The 22,578-nt window shown below is 41.2% G+C and overlaps 1 protein-coding gene across 2 annotated transcripts in view; it reads left to right on the forward strand.

Annotated features, from left to right (window-relative positions):
- The first annotated feature begins 1,347 nt into the window (after positions 1-1,347).
- SCAF4 (SR-related CTD associated factor 4) overlaps positions 1,348-22,578 on the forward strand; it is a 61,983-nt gene continuing 40,752 nt past the window's right edge. For both annotated transcript variants that reach the window (XM_002707686.7, XM_005201117.5), the window contains exon 1: positions 1,348-1,816. In XM_002707686.7, the coding sequence (XP_002707732.3) occupies positions 1,787-1,816 (30 nt within the window). In that variant the 5' untranslated portion in view covers positions 1,348-1,786. The remainder of the gene's footprint in view (positions 1,817-22,578) is intronic.

Consider the following 22,578-nt stretch of genomic DNA (forward strand, 5'->3'; position numbering starts at 1 on the left):
AATAAATTAAAAAATAAACCCATGCACTTCATTGAGCCAGAACCTACAGCATCCTCCTTGATGTCTCCCTCTACCTTAACATCAATTGTTCTGTCCCAGCCCATCCATTCCCCCTTCATAAGGTATCTGACCTTGTCTCTCTACTCCATTGCCTTAAACCCTCAGCATCCCATGGGGCTAGGGCTATTCTTTCCCTGACCCCACTCTCCTACTATACACAGTAGTCTTGAAAGAGCGCACTGGACACCATCCTCCTTTTAAAAACCTTTCAATGCCGCCCTTGGGGACAAAACCCAGACTCCTTGGAAGGGCACAGACTGCTCAGGGCCTGGTCACAGTCCTTGGCACTCTCTAAACTCCAGCTGGTTCTCCTTGAGTTAACGCCACCGTGCTCAGCAAGCTCAGTCAGGCCAGAGTGCCTTCTTCAACCACTCTGGCCGCTTCTTCCAGATACAGGAAGATGCCACTTCCTCTAAGAAGCCTTCCTGGACTTCCAGTCAGACGAGTATCTTTATTCCCCAGGGTCCCTACCCTAACACTTACCATGCCATCGTTATTACCTGTTCATTTGCCTGTCCTCTCCCACTAAAACGAGCTGTCTGCGGAAAGAGAAATTATCCTTTAATTTCCATATTCCCAGAACCCAGCACAGCGCCCGGCTGACAGTAAGGTTGCGAGGGAAGTGAATCAGAACAGTGTGGCCACCGAAAAAGGAAACAACGCGGTTGTAAGCGAATCCACTCCTCCCGCGGCCGGCAATACAGGGCTCCCTTTAGGCCTGCGTGGACGTCCAGGGCCTGCAAGTCCTTCTCGGGGCTTCAGCTTGAGCAGATGTAACCCGCACCATCAGGGCAGACGGGGTACAGCATCGGCAGAGGCTGCGCGAGGAGCCCGCAAATGCATGCCTAGCGGGCTGAGGTAAAAAAAAAAAAAAAATCCTGAGCCCTTTGTTCCAGGCGGCGGAGGGTAAGCGGCTCCGAGTCCTCCGACGGGTGCAGGGCCTGCCTGGGCAGGATGGCACACAAAAACGCACCGGGCAGCGCCGCGTCCGGTAGGGGCGCGCTTGTCCGCGGGCCTTCTCCGTGCCCCCTTCCCGGCCCTGAGATTTCCCCGAACTCTCCAGCGCCCCTCGCGGGGACCCGGTGTAAGTGCCTGGCGGTCTCCCCGGCCTGAGGCGGCAGCAGGCGGGAAAGGGCTCGGCGTTCAGGCGTCACGCGCCAGCGGCTGGCCGGACGGCGCGCGCACGCGCGCGCGGGGCGGGGCGGGCGCGGGGGCGTGGCCGGCGTGGGCGGGGCGGGGCGGGGCGGGAGCCAGGCACAGGAAGAGCTGGGAGGCCGGAGCCGTCCCAGTGTGCCCCGCGCGGCGTGGACTCGGGTCGCTGCCGCCATCCCGCTGGCGAGAGGCAGAGGAGAGGCCCGCCCGCTTGCCGGTCGGGCCAGTGTGGGCCAGTGCGTGAGGGCGCTGGGGGCCGTGTCAGCGAGACGCAGAGCGCAGCCGCCGCCACCGAACGGACATGTTGGAGCCCAGCGCCGCCGCCGCCGCCTCTTTTTCCTCATCCTCCGAACGGGACTGAGAGGGGGCCCGCCACCCCTCTGCCTCCTCAGCCTCAGCCGCCTGCCCCGCCGCCTCGGCCGAGCCTCTTCCTGCCCGGCCTCCGGCTACGCCGCTCGTTGCCTCCGCCGGCCCTTCAAGGCCCGGCCGGTTCCTCAGCTCCTCTCCGCCGCGGCGCGAGGTCTTATGTGACCGACGGGCCCGGAGCAGCCGCCGTCGCCGCCGCAGCGCGAACATGGACGCCGTCAACGCCTTCAACCAAGAGGTGAGGGGTGATCGGGACATGGGGGTGCCGGGGGCCTACCAGGGGGAGCTGGGCCGTCGTTTCTCCCGCCGCCTGAGGTTTAAAGCTTAGGTCGGGGTGGGGACGCTTCCTGCCCCGGTTCCGGGGCGGCGGGCCTGCGCGGAGCGGGCCTGTGTGGCCCGGGGAGGTCGCGGCGGCCCGGTCGCCGACCCCCACACCCCTCCCCCACCGCCCACCCCCGGGCGGCGACCTCAGGCTGCCCCCTCTCGCCCCCTTCCGGCCTCGTCCAGCCCAGCGACGGCCTCCGGTGTCTTTAACTTAGCCCCCCACCCTTTTCAGGTCTGGGCGCTCTCGCCCTCTGCTCCCGTTATTGGCTTCGCGGTGCCGGGAGCCCGCAAGGGGCTAAGAAAGAAACGCGGGCGGGCCTGGGTCGGGGGGGTGGGTGGGGAAGCCGGGAGCATCTGCCGGTCGCGGGGCCGGCAGAGCGGTGGCCTGGGCTTCTCCTGTTGCTCAGGCCGCGCGGCGCGCCGGCTGCTGGACTCTGATCTCGGGTCGGGGAGGAGTTGGTGAGGGTATTCATCCCCCCTCCCTTCGGGATTCCTGCACTTGGGAAATGGAGTTAATAGACGGGGCTCTTTACCCTCCCGAGTCGTGAACTCAACCCTGTTACGGGCTCCGTGGCCCCAACGTGACACCTAAAAAGTTGAATGGGAGAGGACAGCATCTGCTCCGCCTTAGACCGCTAGAAAGCCGGCTTTGGCCTCCAGTCCTCCCACCCTCGCACCCTCCTCGCGGTTGGTTAATCCTTGGCTCCCTTCTTTGGGAACATTTACATGTGAAAAACCTCCCAAAACCGGTAACAAAGCTGCCTGCCGCCCTAAAGCTCTCTGGTTTTATCTCAAAACCTTCCAGGTGCTGTTTTTGAAGTGTCGAGTCCACAGATTCTATTTTTCAGAATCCATTTCAGGGAGAGGGGTCTTGACCATTGATAGCAAACGTACCTACAAAATGGAAACAATTGGCATATGTTGAGTTGGATTATCTTCCTTTTCCAAATACCGCCGATCAACCCAACACTGAAAAAAACAGATGTAGCAGTGCTAGATGCCTTGGGACCACGTTGATGACTTGGTGCACCCTGCACAACGTGATTTTGTAGTTTCACTTGTAACAATTAGGGTGCAGTAACTTTCACTTTGTAGCGCCTCCAGTAACACTGCAGTTAGGACCGTTCATTGCCTTGTCAGTTATCCTAGACGTGATTTGTCTTTAACTGATGAATACAGAAAGTTGGACAGTGTCTTTTAAAGTTCTATATTGCCTATTTTCAAAATGATGAAATAGTATTTCCTGATTTTTTTTGATGGCTAGGGCGTTTGTGATAATGCCCCAAAGATTTCAGGATTGGGAGTTGACTTTGTTTCCTGAAGGCAAAATATACTGGAATGTTGGCTTCATGAGGGTGGAGAGTTTCTGTCCTTTGCTTCCTCATAGCACATGCTTGGAAAAAACTTGTTGAATGAATGAGAACTTACACAAATGACACAGTGTTTTAAAAGATAGGTACATAACTTATATAAATGACACAGTGTTTTAAAAGATAGGTACATTTCTTTCTCAAGATGAAAACTTTCTGGATGTTTTCAGTGAACAAAGAGGAAGGGTTTTAGCCTATTCTTAAGACCAGAATTATTTAATTATGATTGAGGCATTATGGACATTAAGCACGTTATTAAGTATCACGTTAATTCTGGGAAAATGTGATCAGTAGTTTTTACTTTGAAAACCAAGATTAGGAATGATAGTGTCTTCTTGAAAAAGGAAAACGGCATTTTGACCTTTTAAAATGTACAAAGTAAGAGTTTTCCTATCATCGATCATTTTCCTCTTTAAATAATTTTTATTTCCGTTCCTAGTCTTTATTAACTGCATTATGTTAGGTGTATGTTACCAATTCCAGCTCTTTTCTGCCAAACTTTCTTCCCCAAAAACTTTCTTCCGGAGAAATTAGTCTGACTTTGAAATCCATCTCCTTGTCCCTGCTTGACGTAGTGCTTCTCAGTTAATTCTCCCCATTCATAAAATGTTAGTGGTTAGTTGCATGTAACCTTAAATCTCCGAAATGTTCATTTTACAAATATTTGAGAGCCTGCCTAGCTGTAAAGCTGTGTCCTAATTAGGATGGCACTGCCACTAAGGATCTCTGCCCCCTAGGAGCCTAAACTAATAGAGGACACAAAACTTAGACAAGTAACTTTAATGTGTGCTGGAACAATTTCCTTTGGGGTCTTTTTAAAGTACTGTGGGGTGGCCATGGGGCATTAGACCTGGGAGAAGAGAGTGTCAGTCTCAGAATTTCCAAAGGTGTAGGAAAAGTAATTCAAAGGCAACATTGGTGAGAAATAAGGAACAGTAGTTTGACTCCTGAGGCTACTGAAAGGGTGGTTAAGGTAGTTTGGGGCCTGACAAGTTTCAAGTCTGTCTAATATGTTTGAATTCCTTTTTCTTTTTTTCCCAGTCTATGGATAAATTGAAGGTTTTAGGCAGGGGAGTAATATAGTCAAAATACTGCTTGATTTATAGTATGTATTGTAGAAGGCAAAGGTTTGGGGAAACATGGCGGGTTGGGGACTGAGGTGGGAGAAGAAAGTAGAATCTGAGCTTGGCATATCTATAAAGGGACTAGAGAGGAGGGGAAGGATGTGGACCTGAAGAATCTGTGGATTTGACATCTGATAGATTTATAGGCACCTTTTGCCCTGGACATCTAAGCTCTGGGAGAGGGGTGACACATCAAGCAGTCATCAAAAGTATATTTAGTGGAGGGGGAAATATGTTTGATTTTGAACAGTTTATGTTTGAGTGAAACAGTCATGTGGAAATTTTTGGCTAGCAGTTGATCATATTGGACTCAAACTTGGAAGCAACAAAGAGTTGGAGGAAGACATCAAAGAGTCACTCTCAGATTGCCTTAGAGAAAATTGAGAGGGGGAGACAAAATGAATTAATAATAAGCATCTATAGCATGTGAGGTGCTTTGTATATACATATCGAAGTTAATACTCCTTCAACCTTGCGTACACGAAAGCTGATTTTCAATTTCAAAGAAATCAAATAGTAATTCACCCAGGGGCATACTACTAGTTCATGGCAGAGCTGAAGTTTAAATACAGATGGTCCCATCTTAATTACTGCCTGAAAATAATATTTTACATAATACCAAGGGAATGGTCATAGGTTAAGTTATACAAAGGCCACAAAATTTTTTGAGCACATGGGATCTGTAGTTTAAGATTGAATGGTGATGGGAGAGATATGGATAAGAGGTAGCAAATATAAAGTAGTTGGGTGTTTTGGGATTTATTGTTGTTTTAGAAGTTTGGTTGTAAGGTGTTCTGCGGAAAAGTCTCTTCAAGGATGAAGGGAAGAAAGAGCAATTGACAATGTAGTAGACGCTGGTGCTAGCCCTTTGATATGTTTATATATATAGTGTATATGTAAGGTCTTAACCTAAGTAAGTGGTGTTCAAGCCCTGGTCTTTATCAGATGGGTGTAGATGCTAGAGCATGTTGAGGGAGGGGATGTGCAAAAAAGCGTAGTTCAAGTGGCTAGAGGGATTGGTTAACTTAGAACAAAATTGTGGATGAAAGGAAGGGGACAGATCAGAAGCACAGGTAAAAGTATGTATCTGTGATACAGAAAAAGAGGAAGATAAAGATATGGTTAAAGACCTTTTGAGAGAACTTTCATGGCAAGACACTGTGAAGTGTTGTAAAGAATGGAAAGATGAGTTTAAAAATCAGTGATCTCTTAATTGTGTTCTATATATACTCCTTGTTGGTTACATGGATAAAGATTATAGATTGGAATTTTTTAATCCATTGATTGCGTTTTTAGCCTTTAATCAGTCTTCTCTAAATCAAAAAGAATAACTCTTCCCTCATCCTCGCTTTTCTTTTTGCAGCATCTGTGATTTTAAGATCTTTAATTAAAGTACAAAAAAAGTGCAGAGGATATAACAAAAATTGACAGTTGTTATTAGGTGTTTTTAATTTAAAAATAAAATATTATGATGTCTTCGTTTCCTCCCTTTCCCACCCCTCTACCCCCCCACCAACCCCCCAATCAGAAGCAATCAGGTAATGAATTTAGTATCAATCTCTGTGGTCCCTAAACTGTGTGTGTGTATGTGTGTGTGTGTATAAAATCTGTTTTGATAACATATTCCCCAGTGTTTTGTGTGTAAAAATTACTAATGCTGTATGTTAAGAACTGTATAGTTCATTCTGACCATTGTGTAGTATTCTATCATTTGAATAAACCGAATTTTATCTGGTTCCCCAGTTGATGAACGTTTGTTTCTCATTTGTTACTGATAGACACTGCAATCAATGAACTTTCTCAGACATGTCTCTGTGTAAGAGTTTCTCTCGGGCAGCTGTTCTCAAACTTTGGATTTTGACTCCTTCAAGCTCTAGAAGTTAAGGACCACGGAGACTTTTTGTATCTATGGATTATATCTTGATATTTGCTGTATGAGAAATTCAAACCAAGAACAAGATTTATTAAAAATAATAAACCTGTTACATATTATCATAAATAACATTTCTAATGAAAAATAATATTTCCAAGACCAAAAAAACCTAGTGAGAAAATGACATGGTTTTATCTGTTTGCAGATCTCATTTAAACTTAGGTTTAATAAAACTTGAATTCTTGTATATACTTCATTCAGTTTCCAGCTGTTACACAAGTCAGGTAGCCTTTGGAAAACTCCACTGTATACTTGTGAGATTAAGGATAAGGAATGTCTTAGCATTAATATGAAAACAGTTTTTACCTCACAGACCACTGAAAGAAAGTCAGACACCCCTGCCCACCCCCCTCCATCCTAGAGTGTCTTTTTAAGAAGTACAACATAGAGATGGTATGCATGTAATGATACTTTAAAGTGCAGGAAGAAAACAGGAGTACTTTTACATTTGTGTTTATCTTTTTTTTTTTGGCTGCTCCTGATGTTAGTGACAAATGGGATCTTTTAGTTTCAGCATGTGAATTCTTAGTTGCATTATGTGAGATCTGGTTCCCTGACAAGGGATTCAAACTGGGCCCCCTGCAGTGAGAGCACGGACTCTTAGCCACTGGACCACTAAGGAAGTCTCTTTTGTTTATCTTTAAAATCAGACAAATTAAACTTTATGAGTACTTTTAACATATGAGTTGACATTACTGCCCTTAACCACTTAGTTGTCAGTCTTGAACCATGTTACTCTGAAGAAGAATTGAGTTCCACATCTCATTCGGGAGCTTCCTAGTCCCAGTGGAAATTGTTCTATATAAACTGTTCTGTATTTTACCTCTTAAAATTACTAGTATGATTGTCTTCTAGACTTTAGATCATATGATGACAGTACCTTGTTAACTTTTTTTTTTAACCTGTAATGTTAATCTGGTTGTTTTTGATTATTCCCTTGTTCTCTGAGAGGTCTGTCTAAAGAAGCGGACCAGGATTTGAAACAAGTTCTTAACTGTATGGAAGAGACGTATCGGACCGGGGCAACAGAAGTAAATTTTGAGGTTTCTCATGACTCATCTGACTGTTACACTATTTATAACAGGGGTTGGAATATTAAAAGTTAGTTGTAATTTTGTTCCTCTTGACTTGCAGAGATTTACTTATCTCTGACAATAGTAGAAGTCTGGCTTTATGATGAGTGGAATAAAGCTGGCTCTTCAGAGCTTTCTGTAGCAGAATTTATCACTGATGTTCTTGTTGAAAACAGCCCACTCCCTAGTCTATCATTTTGTTTAGAATTTTGTTTCAGAAGAAAAAAATACGTGGACATATGATAAGGAACTGATTCAGAGAATAATGGGAATAATGGAAAAGTTGGCTTGTAAATCTTGTGGAACAGAATTCGCAGGGTGGGGGGAGTACCTGATAAAAAGTTGACAAGATGGCCGTTGGTTTTTTGGGGAGAGTTTTGTTTTTGTTTTTAATGTGCTCAGTCACGTCCAACTCTTTTCAACCCCAAGGACTGTAGCGCGCCAGGCTCCTCTGTCCATGGGGATTCTCCAGGCAAGAATACTGGAGTGTGTTGCCATACCCTCCTCCAGGGGATTTTCCCAACCCATGGATCGAACCCACATCTCCTGCATTATGTACAGATTCTTTACTATCTGAGCCACCAGGAAAGCCCAAGAATACTGGAGTGGTTAGCCTATCCCTTCTCCAGTGGAACTTCTTGACCTAGGAATCGAACTGGGGTCTCCTGCATTGCAGGTGTATAGTTGATTAACAATATTGTGTTAGTTTCAGGTGTGCAGCATAGTGATTCCAGGCTTTTCTTTTTTTTTCAAATTCTATTCCATTATTATTATGTTATTACAGAGATACCTTGTTATCTTGTAGTATCAATTGTCCCTTCCCCTCTCCAGCTCCTTTTCTGTTAACCATAAGTCTGTTTGCTATGTGAGTCTGTTTCTGTTTTGTATATAAATTCCTTTGTATTATTTTTTGGATTACATATATGTGATATCAATACTTTTCTATTATTTCACTAAGCACTCTCCAGATTCATCCACATTGCTGTCAATGACAATATTTCAGTTTTTATGTCCGTGTAATGTTCCGTTACGGAAAGAGTCAGACACAACTGGGTGACTGAACAACAACAACAAAGGTCCACTGTGTATATTTACCACGTGTTCTTAAGCCAGTCATCTGTTGGTGGGCACTTAGTGCTGCTGTGGAACACTGGGGTGCATGTATCTTTTCAAATTAGAGGGGTGTTTTTTTTCCCTAGATATATACCCAGGAATAGAATTGCTAAATCATGTGGTAGTTCTATTTTAATATTTTAAGGAACCTCCATACTGTTTTCCATAGTGGCTGCACCAATTTACATTCCCACCAACAGTATATAAGAGGGTTCCCTTTTCTCAAACCCTTTTTCAGTACTTATTATTTGTAGACTCTGATGATGGCCATTTTGAATGATGTGAGGTGATACTTCATTGTAATAGTTTTTATTTGCATATCTCTGATCATTAGCGATGTTAAGCATCTTTCCATATGCCAGTTAGCCATCTGTTTATCTTCTTCGGAAAAACATCTATTTAAGTCTTTTGCCCATTTTTTGATTGGGGATTTTTTTTTTTTTTTTTTTGGTTGTATGACAGGTAATTTTTCTGTAGATAATCTGCATGTGTTTAAAACTCATTTCAAATATACTTTGATAACACAGGGAAAACATTGTTACATAAATGGTCAACCTTTAGAAGTTTGTGATAACGTTTGTTAAGATAATATACAGAATCATTTCAGAGCGACACCATACAACTTTTTAACAATAAGCTAAAAACAAGCTGTACTATGTTATTAGGTAGTGTATAGGAAAAGCAGCTATTAACAATGTAAGTTTTGATAGAGTTGGTAATAGTTAAATTTGGTTAGGTTTTACCAAGTTCCGTTGTGAGCTTAGTCTAGAAGAGACATGTTAACATTTCTGTGTTAATATTAAGTGTAATTAACAATGTACTGTTCATGATTTTTTTTTTTTTTTTTTTTTGCGAACTGGAAGATTAATTGCTGAAACGGTATTATAATTTATTATGCTTCAGTCACCTTCATCCTTTTCAATATTTGCATGGCTTATCAATTAACATTTTATTGTGTTAGGACTCTATTGGTGCTTGTGAAGCCATAGGTATTTATAGAAACTTTGATAATATTGAGAAAGCATTGTATAGGTTAGTAGTGAATTCAGCAAGAAATCCAGTGACACTCTGAAGGGGATTTAAGAATTAGAAGCCAAGGTTCAGATGGGATGGGGGAAATAACAGGGCTCTTGAAAAGTGGAGGGCCATACAGGTACCCCTTAAAGGTTATAATTGGTGTTTGGATAATTCATGATTTTTGGTATAAATCCAAGTGGGTCATGTGGAGGAGATTGTAGACAGTAGCATACCTAACATATTTGACATCCTGAGAACTTTTTTTTTTAGCTTAATTCCTCTTTTACAACAAAATTATTTTCAAATATAATCATGAAATTAGCCAGGAAAGAAATTTGAACTTCATGTCACTTACAAGTAAATATTACAACAAAGAAATAATTGATTAATGTTTTAAATTTTCATTAATACTTCTTTCTGTTATATGTAGAAAATCTTACCTACGTACTGCTCTATAACAGTAATGAATAATAATATTCAGGCTCTTTTAAGTCTTAACTTCTGCATATTTATTAAATGATTGTCAGTGTTGATCTTCACAGTATTTGAGTTCAGTAGACAATTGTATGGAGAAGGCAATGGCACCCCACTCCAGTACTCTTGCCTGGAAAATCCCATGGACAGAGGAGCCTGGTAGGCTGTAGTCCATTGGGTCGCTAAGAGTCGGACACGACTGAGCGACTTCACTTTCACTTTTCACTTTCATGCATTGGAGAAGGAAATGGCAACCCACTCCAGTGTTCTTGCCTGGAGAATCCCAGGGACGGCGGAGCCTGATGGGCTGCCGTCTATGGGGTCACACAGAGTCGGACACGACTGAAGCGACTCAGCAACAGCAGCAGCAGCAGCAAATTGTAGTCAGATTTAGCAGTGTTATCTCCACCTCTAAGTGGTTGAAGAACACTTCTCATTAATTCTGTTTACTAAAGGTTGTATGTGTAGCGGCAGATACACAATAGTTGGGAAATCTTAAACATAAAGTTACCTTTGGCACAAATTTAAGAAAAGCTCACTTCACAATAAATTCTGGAAATCAAAATGCTACCCATGTCTTTTTTGACATCAATTCTAGTGACTTTGCCTGGCGACTCAGTGGTAATGAATCCATCTGCCAATGCATCCTGCATCCTGGCATCCTGACATGTGTTCGATCCCTGGGTCAGGATGATCGCCTGAAGAAGGAAATGGTAATCCATTCCAGTATCTTGCCTGGGAAATCCCACGGACAGAGAAGCCTAGCAGGCTTTAGTCCATGGGGTCACAAAGAGTTGGATATGACTTCTCTGCTAAACAACTAGTGACTTCCAAATGTACTGTCAGTCAAAAAAATTTCACTAAAATATTTTCACCCACAGTTTCTATAGAGGTCTCTATTGTAAATGATGAACCTCTTTAAGATTATGTGTAATGGCATTCTCCATAATTTTTATTCATGGATCATTAAGCTTTGTGTTTTCTTTAAGACTCACTCTGCTGTTTATAAATATTTATACCACAAAAAAAAAAAAAAAAGATATATCAGGAATGAAGAACTGCAGCTATCATACTTTAAATGTACTGTTTAAATATTTGAATATATACACTTAGGAACTGCAGAATTGGAGATGTAAAATGAGCCTGAGGAGAGTACAGGCTATCCTGAAAAACAATCTCGGTCAACCAAATATTTTAGGGAAAGGAATATTTTATCCCTTATATCATTTAGAATTGCTAGTATTTGCTGATGATAAAACAGTTTTCAAACAGTTTTATTATTTTGTAAGTCTTTAAAGACAATTCACCCACTTTTTGCCTGCCCCTGGGTGGACTTCTCCCATTGTTCCACTCTAGGTGTGTTATTACTCTGGAGAGCAGTAAGTATCTAATGCTATAGTCTGTAAATCTGCAGTATCCCCTGTATATCTTTATGCCTTTTATCGTGAATACTCCACTTTAATCCTTCTTTTGTCAGAGTTTAGTCTTAGCTGATGTAGAATTAGAATACCCTATAGAAAGCCTGTAATAAGGAAATTTATGGTAATACCCTTTTAAGTTTTCAGAAAACATAAACTATTCTTTAAATAAACAGTCACATATGACCTGGTCCACTGTAATTACAAGTTGCTGAATGATATAAATCACTTTATCAAGGACAGCCGAGTTTGGGGTTCAGTTGGAGATATGTTCAAATCTTTATGAAGACCTTAAACATTGTTGACTAATATAAGAGCATATTTTATAAAGTTTGGAGTTTTGTTTTAATATAGTAGTCCAAAATGGGCAAATCTATATAGAGAGAAAGTAGGTTATTCATGAGGGGATGGAGGAAGAATGGGGATGACTACTAATGGGTATGGGATTTCTTTGAAGTATAATGAAAATAATTCTAAAATTACATAGTGTTGATGGTTGTAACTCTGAATATAGCAAAAGCCACTGAGATGTACACTTTAAAGAGGTGAGTTTTATGGTATATGGATTATATCTCAGAGCTCTTTTAAAAATAACACAGAAAAGTTATGTTTTAACACCATTTTCATTATTTTATTGCTTGATTTGATTGACAGATTGAAAACAATATCTATTAGCTGCTGAGTGGCTCTGCAGGTTGTTTTGTTGATCCTGAATCATAAGTTTGTTGAAAGGATATCTTTAGTTTTTACATGCTATTTTAAGAAGTAATCCAGCAGAGACAGTTCAAGGGAAGGGTAGTAAATGAATCTTGCATTTGCTTATTCCCAACTAGATACTAGCATATGGGTTAGGTGTCTTATATATACCTTTCTTTATATTTTATATATACCTTTCTTTCTATTTTATATATTCTATATATTTCTTATATATACCTTTCTTTCTATTTTAGAGGTAAGGAAGCTGGAAAGGATGGTGTTATTTGACCGAGAACTCTTAAGAGGCTGCTTGAGTCCAGTCCACAGCCCCACAATACTGCTCTGAAGTTTTTTGAGCAGCTCATCTCTGTCTGTTGTATTGTTAATGAAGGGAGAGGGCTTCCTGAACAACTGTTGTATATTTGACTCAAAGTAGCAAGGGCACTGTAATGTATATTTGTGGGAGGATTTGCCAGAGTTTAAGAATGATGAAGTTTGGGAGTTTTTAAGTCATCTACAGTAATGCAGTAGATGCAGTCAGTGTTTTAAACTGAAGATTTGCTTTTTAGATGTTATATTTCATTTGCTAATTTATAGTCACAATTAAAAATTTTAATTAATTGGGGATTTTATAAATGTTAACCTTTTCAGTTTTGATCCCATGCTTGTGTGTAGATCTAGTCATTACAACTTGGTAGGGAGAAAAGTAGATATGGATAAAACATACAATGTATAGGATAGTCTGGAAGGAACTGTTTAATTCATTAAAATGTTTGATAGCCAGCTTTGGGTAAACACAAAGTTTACTTAGTGAGGCACAATAAAAGCAATTTTGAAACCTGGCAGCTATGCTAGTAAAATGGGGAGTAATGGTATGGGTAGAATATTTGGCAGTTGCAAAGATCAAATCCTGGCCTATTTCGTGAGCAAGTGAAGACAAAGGAGTTAAGGATTGATTGCAGTTCAGTGAATCAAAATGGAGGTAAGGAATAAAGAATGACCTAGTAAGTGGAACTGAGGGGGTTAAAAGGCCTGACAGCGGGGGTGCAGCAGCCTTGGTTCTAAAGTAAAAAGTTTAATTGAAAGGTAGACCCTTGTAAATTGTAAGGGAGTTAGTCTTACATGAAGAATAAATTAGGGCATACTTTGTGGAGTGAGTCATCAGAAATTAACTGCTTAGAAAATTAGTTCTGGCAGCGGCAAATGGTAACAGAATTAGGGATTGGTGATGTAATTAAATAGGGAGGAAGTTTAAACTACTGTTTGCTATATTACTATATTCTATTTTCATAATGCACATAGAAACATAAATAGTTAACTTGAAAGTGGTTTCATACATAATTTAGCAGTATATGTTTGCGTTTATTTGTGTGTATTTTGTAAAGCATTTTCCTTGGTTCTGGAACCAGGAGAAAATTTGGTGAGCTTGTGGGTAAGTGTAGTAAGGTAAAGAAGTGTAGAAAGGAGTAAGTATGAAAAATTTTAAGACTCTTTAAACTTGAGAATAGTATATGCATCTTTGCTGTTTGTAAAAATACCTGGTTTATAACCTTATGGGGAAATAAGTAGAACTGATTTGTAGTGTTTAAGTAAAGACCCTGCTCCATAGGAGCAGAGGAACTGTGTAGTTTCTTTTTTCCCATCTAAAGAGCCATGTAAATTTGCCCTGTTATTAGACATACTGTATATTAGTGCCAGACCTGTCTTGTCTCCATACATTCCTTTAACCAGGTGGAAAATTGATTAAATATTTGGGTTTCAAAGGATTTGACTCTCTGGAAAGTAAATATAACTTACATGGGAGTAAATCCCTGGGTTGGGAAGATCCTGTGGAGAAGGAAATGGCAACCCACTCCAGTGTTCTTGCCTTGGAAATCCCATGGGCAGAAGAGCCTGGAGGGCTACAGTACATGGGGTCATAAGAGTCAGACACAAGTTAGTGACTAAAACAAAACAACAAAAATCATATATCAGTAGTTAAAGGGATGCTTTCTTTAATGCACAGAGGTCAAAAAATATACTTAAGTGATTTTTCAGTTTTGGGTTTTATGCACAAAGACTTCAGATACAAAGATTTTAAATGGCAGATTTTATGTTTATTTTAAAAATTTTGTTTTAGCAGTTTGAAAAGTTAAAGATTTATAAGGCATTAATTTAAACATATGTGTTAACTTCAAAGATATGGTTTACTCCACAGACAATTCGTACTTGGTAATGATGGTCCTATACATTTACAATCAAGTTGGAGAAATGCATTTCTGTGTCTCAGACACAAATGTAAAGTTTTCCATTTTTAACCCATGATTTAATTTATTTATTTTTGAACTAATGCAAATTAGGTAAATTTAAGTAAGAAGATATCCCACCAAATATCTTTAACATTTTAGAGTATGTCAGTCTTTTTTTCCCCTTCCACTTGTGTTTGGATATGGTTACCATATCTTTTTGATAACATGAATTACTTTCTGATTTTAAAAGCCATCTTGGGAATTTGGGGAACATCTGATTTAGATAAATTTCTAAAAATGGAATTGTTGGTTTAAAAGATATGGACTTTTTGAGTTCTTGATATATATAGCTTTAGATTTCTCTCTGAAATTGAAACTTGGCCGTTAGTTCTCATCAGCAGAGTGCTTTCTTTGCTTTTTGCTAATCTACACTCATGCCCTATTAGATACCTAAGTGAACTGTTATCTCATTGTCTTAATTTGTACTTTTTTGACTATTGGTAAGACTGAACATTTTTTTCCATGTTTATTAATTAGTTTCTGGCTCTATTTGTTATACTTTGTACAGTTTCCAGTTTTATTGTTTTTCTTAGTGTTTGTTATTAACTCATGCATAGTATTCTGCTTTAGGGTAGAGTGGTATAATGGTACTTGTCTAACATGCTTGGCTTGCAGCTCTTCTTTCCTTCCCTGCGCTGCACCCCACCCCCCCACCCCCGCCCCCCGCTCTCTCTCTCAGTCTCTTTGTCTCACATATATTCACACGGTCACATTAAGTGCCCAGTATTAAAGAATTAGCTCAGACAAAGTTTTGGTAAAGGCATAAAATGAAATGCCAGTTAAGAAGAGACTAAACTATCTCTTACCTGATTGTTCTAGCACTATTTTATAGAGCTGTCTTCAGGCTATAATTAGAGGGACAAAGCATCTTTGTGGAGATGATTTTAAGATTTTCCCCCTACGTTTTCTTTTGTTAAATTTAATGTGTGCTTTTATAAAGTATATTTTATCAGTAAACATTTAAGTTAAGTTGGCTTTAACTCTTGATTTGGTTGAAGCCAATGTATCAGATTTGATGAGACAGATGAACAAAAGAGGGAGGGAGATTGTAGACTTGAACACTTTGATAACTTGATCTGTCAGAAGGGAGATTTGAGTACCAGCCTGTTACTGTGAGTATGTGTATGTATTTTTGGAAGCATCCAAATTTTTTTTTTTAACTTTGTAATTAATTATTAATAATAGGAGCTTAAGGCAGAATTTGTCATCACGGAGATCATAATAGCAAAGGAAAGGAATACTAGATATCTTAAAGTATAATTCATTATAGTAAGTTTAAGAGGATAAGATGGGATAAGTACACCATTGAAAGAGATTCTGCCTAGAGATTTCTAGTCACTTGGAGCTAGAACAGATTCTCACAGACCAATTAAACATTTTTCTTTCATAAGAAAGAAAATGTGTTTCATCTAGTGAGGACTGCATATATTTCAGATATTTGTCATGATTTCATCTTGAATAAATTAGAAAAAATATTGATAAGTTGAGAGTATTGTTAAGTGAATTTTATCTAACTGGCAGGGTCCACAGAATATTAGATAAAGTCTTCCTACAAGTTGCAAGTATCAGTTCAGTTCAGTCTCTCAGTCGCGTCCGACTCTTTGCGACCCCATGAATTGCAGCACGCCAGGCCTCCCTGTCCATCACCAACTCCCGGAGTTCACTCAGACTCACGTCCATCAAGTCGGTGATACCTTCCAGCCATCTCATCCTCTGTCGTCCCCTTGTCCTCCTGCCCCCAATTCCTCCCAGCATCAGTCTTTTCCAATGAGTCAACTCTTCACATGAGGTGGCCAAAGTACTGGAGTTTCAGCTTTAGCATCAGTCCTTCCAAAGAAATCCCAGGGCTGATCTCCTTTAGAATGGACTGGTTGGATCTCCTTGCAGTCCAAGGGACACTCAAGAGTCTTCTCCAACACCACAGTTCAAAAGCATCAATTCTTCAGCGCTCAGCCTTCTTCACAGTCCAACTCTCGCATCCATACATGACCACTGGAAAAACCATAGCCTTGACTAGACAAACCTTTGTTGGCAAAGTACTGTCTCTGCTTTTGAATATGCTGTCTAGGTTGGTCATAACTTTACTTCCAAGGAGTAAGCGTCTTTTAATTTCATGGCTGCAGTCACCATCTGCAGTGATTTTGGAGCCCAGAAAAATAAAGTCTGACACTGTTTCCACTGTTTCCCTATCTGTTTGCCATGAAGTGATGGGACCAGATGCCATGATCTTCGTTTTCTGTATGTTGAGCTTTAAGCCAACTTTTCCACTCTCCTCTTTCACTTTCATCAAGAGGCTTTTTAGTTCCTCTTCACTTTCTGCCCTAAGGGTGGTGTCATCTGCATATCTGAGGTTATTGATAATTCTCCCGGCAATCTTGATTCCAGCTTTTGCTTCTTCCAGTCCAGTGTTTCTCATGATGTACTCTGCAGATAAGTTAAATAAGCAGGGTGACAATATACAGCCTTGACGTGCTCCTTTTCCTATTTGGAGCCAGTCTGTTGTTCCATGTCCAGTTCTAACTGTTGCTTCCTGACCTGCATACAGGTTTCTCAAAATGCAGGTCAGGTGGTAGTTTCAAGTATAGGTCTTTCTAATTTTTAAAAAACCGTGGTGTTGAAAAAAGCCATCTGTATAGCAGATTCATGAAAGTTACAAACTAATTGGAATAGCTGCTACGTTGAAAACAGAAAGTGATTTCTAGACTACCTAAGTAGATTGAAGGACTGTCAGAAACCAACATAAAATCAACATGAAGTTCTAGTTCTGATGAAGATTGCAGTGAAACAGTCTGAGGGTTTTAATTGGTTATAAATATGAGTTAATAATGAATTGAGCACTATATTTAAACTGCACTGGATCTTCATTGCTTCATTGGCTTTCCCTAGTTGTGATGAGGGAGGGCTACTGTTTATTGCGGAACGTGGGCCTCTCATTGCAATGGCTTCTCTTGTTGTGGAGCACAGGCTTTTGGGATCTTTCAAGACCAGGGATTGAGCCCATGACCCCTCCATTGGTAGGGAGACTCCTATCCACTGGACCACCAGGAAAGCCCCAAGTATTTAACTAATATGCAGAGTACATCATGAGAAACGCTGGGCTGGAAGAAACACAAGCTGGAATCAAGATTGCCAGGAGAAATATCAATAACCTCAGATATGCAGATGACACCACCCTTAGGGCAGAAAGTGAAGAGGAACTAAAAAGCCTCTTGATGAAAGTGAAAGAGGAGAGTGGAAAAGTCGGCTTAAAGCTCAACATTCAGAAAACGAAGATCATGGCATCTGGTCCCATCACTTCATGGCAAATAGATCGGGAAACAGTGGAAACAGTGTCAGACTTTATTTTTGGGGGCTCCAAAATCACTGCAGATGGTGACTGCAGCCATGAAATTAAAAGACGCTTACTCCTTGGAAGTAAAGTTATGACCAACCTAGACAGCATATTCAAAAGCAGAGACAGTACTTTGCCAACAAAGGTCCGTCTAGTCAAGGCTATGGTTTTTCCTGTGGTCATGTATGGATGTGAGAGTTGGACTGTGAAGAAAGCTGAGCGCCGAAGAATTGATGCTTTTGAACTGTGGTGTTGGAGAAGACTCTTGAGAGTCCCTTGGACTGCAAGGAGATCCAACCAGTCCATTCTAAAGGAGATCAGCCCTGGGATTTCTTTGGAAGGACTGATGCTAAAGCTGAAACTCCAGTACTTTGGCCACCTCATGTGAAGAGTTGACTCATTGGAAAAGACTGATGTTGGGAGGGATTGGGGGCAGGAGGAAAAGGGGGCAACAGAAGATGAGATGGCTGGAAGGTATCACCGACTCGATGGACGTGAGTCTGAGTGAACTCTGGAAGTTGGTGATGGACAGGGAGGCCTGGCGTGCTGCGATTCATGGGGTCGCAGAGTCGGACACGACTGAGCGACTGAACTGAACTGAACTGAACTGAAGCAGTATTTTAAAATTTAATAATAATAGATGATCTCCCCTACCCTAGAGTGACCATGTTCTGAATCCTAGAACCTGAGAATGTGTTACCTTACTTGGCAAAGAGACTTTGCAGATGTGAATAAGGGTTTGAGTTGAGTTAATTGTCCCATGTTATCTGGATGAACCCAGTGTAACCCCAAGGGTCCTTAAAATGAGAGACATGAAAGTCAGAGAAAGTGAGGTACAGTGAAAGCAGAGGCTAAGGAAGGACAGACGATGCTATGCTGCCAGCTTTGAAGATGGAAGAGCCAAAGGAATTTAGGCACCCTTTGGCTAGAAAAGGAAAGAAATAGATTTTGACCTAGAGTGCCCAGAAGGAAGGCGGCCCTACCAATGCCTTGATTTCAGACTAATGAGGTTGTGAATTCCACAAGTGTTGTTTTAAGCTACTGAGTTTGTGGTAATGTGTTCCTGCAAGAAGAGGAAACTGATACAAAAGACAACCCACTAGATTCCACAGGAATATATCCAGGCCCTCTTTATTTTGTTTTATCATACTTTTAAAAGGAATTAGCCAGTATAGTCAGATCTAGAAATCATATCATATGGCTAATAGTTGAAGCCGATAAGAAAACATGCTTAGTTATGTTTATTTTCTCACATGAGAAAGATCACTATTGTTCTGTGCTCCAGAGGCAGAACTAGAGCAGGAAAAGGGAGGGAAGGTTATCAGAAGGGAGATTTGGGGTCAGTACAAAGATGACAGCTGTAACCGTTGCAGCTGATTAGTTATGAGTTAGTAACCCTGTGAACTAATATGGGACCTGCCAGATATATTGTGAAAGCAGTTGTGAATTTAGTATGAATACTAGATTAGGTAGTAGGTGCTATACAGCTGCAGAAGTCTTTGATACTGCTGTGTTTTCAGTATAGAGAAAATTTCTCCAAATGCAGCACTTGAATAGTAGATGTAACACAATAAAGTTTTTATGCTAAGCCATAATAAAAAATTGGGCTTCCCTGGTGGCTCACATGGTAAAGAATCCACCTGCAAATGCAGGAGACCTAGGTTCAATCCCTGGGTCGGAAAGATCCCCTGAAAGGAATGGATACCCACTCCGGTATTCTTGCCTGAAGAATTCCATGGACAGAGAAGCCTGGCAGGCTACAGTTCATGGGTCAGTAAGAGTTGGACACAACTGAAGCACTAACGCCTTCAGTTTCACGACAAAAACTTAAACTTGAGATCTGTGTTAAGATTCCCAGGGCATTATGTACTTCTTTTTACCGAGCCACTTATGTGTCAGATCTAGGCCAAGAGATTTATATATACATTATCTCATTTAATCCTAACAGTTTTATGAAAGTGAAGTCGCTCAGTTGTGTCCGACTCTTTGCAGTGCCATGGACTGCAGCCCACCAGGCTCCTCCGCCCATGGGATTCTCCAGGCAAGAATACTGGAGTGGGTTGCCATTTCCTGCCATCTTCCCGACCCTGGGATCGAGCCCAGGTCTCCCGCATTGCAGGCAGATGCTTTAACCTCTGAGCCACCAGGGAAGCCCAACAGTTTTATGAAGTGAATTGAATATTACTAATCCTCTTTTTCATACATCATTGAAATTCAGAAAAGTTTTAACTAAACTTGTCAAAGTTTATGCAGTCAATAAATAGTAGAGTATCATGTTATTTTGACTAACCCTCAAACCCTGTGAATTCTATAAGTGTGATGGGCCAAATTTAAAATTGTTCTTTATTGATAATAGGAATCATTGTGAGTGATTTTTTTTTCATAATTTTTAGAATACTTTGTATATCAGGCACCCAGCAGAACAGTGTTCATGTTTAGTTTTTCTAATAGTTATTCAACTGATGACAACAAAAAAAAACAAACTTGTGTCTATTGCTAGCAAATATGTTTTTCTTACTAAGGCTTTCTAAGGAGGTTTTGTACCTTTTGGGGCCCACTGCTGCTATTATCCTCTATAACAGAATTGCATCATTTTCTGTGGGTGCGTTGACACTTTTTGTTTTTGGACAGATCACATTAATTCTGAATGCAGATGTGTAGTAGCAATGAGAGCGCTGCACCTAGTGATGTTTATTGAGCATTTGCCCAGTTGCAGATGATAGTACTAGTCATTCAGTTTAGTCGCTCAGTCGTGTCTGACTCTTTGCAACCCCATGGACTGCAGCATGCTAGGCTTCCCTGTCTGTCACCAACACCCGGAGCTTGCTCAAACTCATGTCCATGCCATTGAATGGCATCGGTGATGGCATTTAACCAGCTCATCCTCTGTCATCCCCTTCTCCTTCTGCCTTCAATCTTTCCCAGCATCAGGGTCTTTTCAGATGAGTCAGTTCTTCGCATGAGGTGGCCAAAGTATTGGAGTTTCAGCTTCAGTATCAGTCTTTCCAGTGAACACTCAGGACTGATTTCCTTTAGGATGGACTGGTTGGATTTCCTTGCAGTCCAAGGGACTCTCAAGAGTCTTCTCCAACACCACAGTTCAAAAGCATCAATTCTTCAGCACTCAGCTTTCTTCACAGTCCAACTCTCACATCCATACATGACTACTGGAAAAACCATAGCCTTGACTAAGTGGACCTTTGTTGGCAAAATAATATCTCTGCTTTTTAATATGCTGTCTAGGTTGGTCATAACTTTTCTTCAAAGGAGCAAGCGTCTTTTAATTTCATGGCTGCAGTCACCATCTGCAGTGATTTTGGAGTCCAAGAAAAGAAAGTCTCTCACTGTTTCCATTATTTCTCCATCTGTTTGTCGTGAATTGATGGGCCTGGATGCCATAATCTGAGGTTTTTCAATGTTAAGTGTTAAGCCAGCTTTTTCACTCTTCCTCTTTCACTTTTGGGCTTCCCTTGTGGCTCAGCTGGTAAAGAATCTGCCTACAATGTGGTAGACCTGGGTTTGATCCCTGGGTTGGGAAGATCCCCTGGAGGAGGGAAAGGCTACCCACTCCAGTATTCTGGCCTGGAGAATTCCATGGACAGAGGAGCCTGGCAGGCTACAGTCCATGGGGTCGCAAAGAGTTGGATACTACTGAGCGACTTTCACTTTCATCAAGAGGCTCTTCGGGTCCTCTTTGCTTTCTGCCATAAGGGTGGTATCATCTGTATATCTGAGCTTATTGATATTTCTCCCGGCAGTCTTGATTCCAGTTTGTGCTTCATCCAGCCTGGCATTTTACATGATGGAATGTTAGTCAAGCCATATGAAAAAAACTAAAGCAGTAAAGGTTTAGTTTCTGGTGTTTGTCCTGGTGTTCCTTTGTGTCGCCCCCTTTTCTGTGCTACATTGAAATATTTGGTATACTGTAGTTAGTTGTATCTTTGTTCCCTTCTTACTCGTCTTCCTGGTTTTGATTCTGTAATCTCTCAGTTTCTAGAAGGACCTCTGCTTTTTCAAGATCCATATTCCAGTCTGCTGAAATCTCTGCCTGGATTTTCAGTAGGCATCCCAAGTTAAATTCAGTATGTCTCATCGTTATCCCTGAACCAATGCAATATATATAGAGAGAGATGAGCACAGATGCCTACTTGGTATTTTGCCTGCATTCTCCATCAGAGTTAATGGTCTTTGCATGTATTTACAACAAGCAGCATTGTATAAGGAGTTGACTATATGGTTTATCCAGTAGTCATGTATGGATGTGAGAGTTGGACTATAAAGAAAGCTGAGTGCCGAAGAATTGATGCTTTTGAACTGTGGTGTTGGGAGAATACTCCTGAGAGTCCCTTGGACTGCAAGGAGATCCAACCAGTCCATCCTAAAGGAAGTCAGTCCTGAGTAATCATGGGAAGGACTGATGCTGAAGCTGAAACTCCAGTACTTTGGCCACCTGATGCAAAGAACTGACTCACTGGAAAAGACCCTAATACTGGGAAAGATTGAAGGCAGAAGGAGAAGAGGACAACAGAGAATGAGATGGTTGGATGGCATCACTGACTCAATGGACATGAGTTTGAGCAAGCTCCGGGAGTTGGTGATGGACAGGGAGGCCTGGCATGCTGCAGTCATGGGGTCGCAGAGTTGGACACGACTGAGCGACTGAACTGAACTGATAATCTTAAGGATTGTGAGCTTTACAATCAACAAATTCTAGTCCAGACACATTCCCTGGGAATCATTTGAAAGCAGATGTAATCCTTTTTGGTATCGGCTCAAAACAGCTGTGACAATCTATGTTAATTGTTAATATGATTAAATAAGATGATGTACCACCTTATA

The sequence above is a fragment of the Bos taurus genome, chromosome 1 (assembly GCF_002263795.3).
Source record: "Bos taurus isolate L1 Dominette 01449 registration number 42190680 breed Hereford chromosome 1, ARS-UCD2.0, whole genome shotgun sequence".
Taxonomy (NCBI): Eukaryota; Metazoa; Chordata; class Mammalia; order Artiodactyla; family Bovidae; genus Bos; species Bos taurus.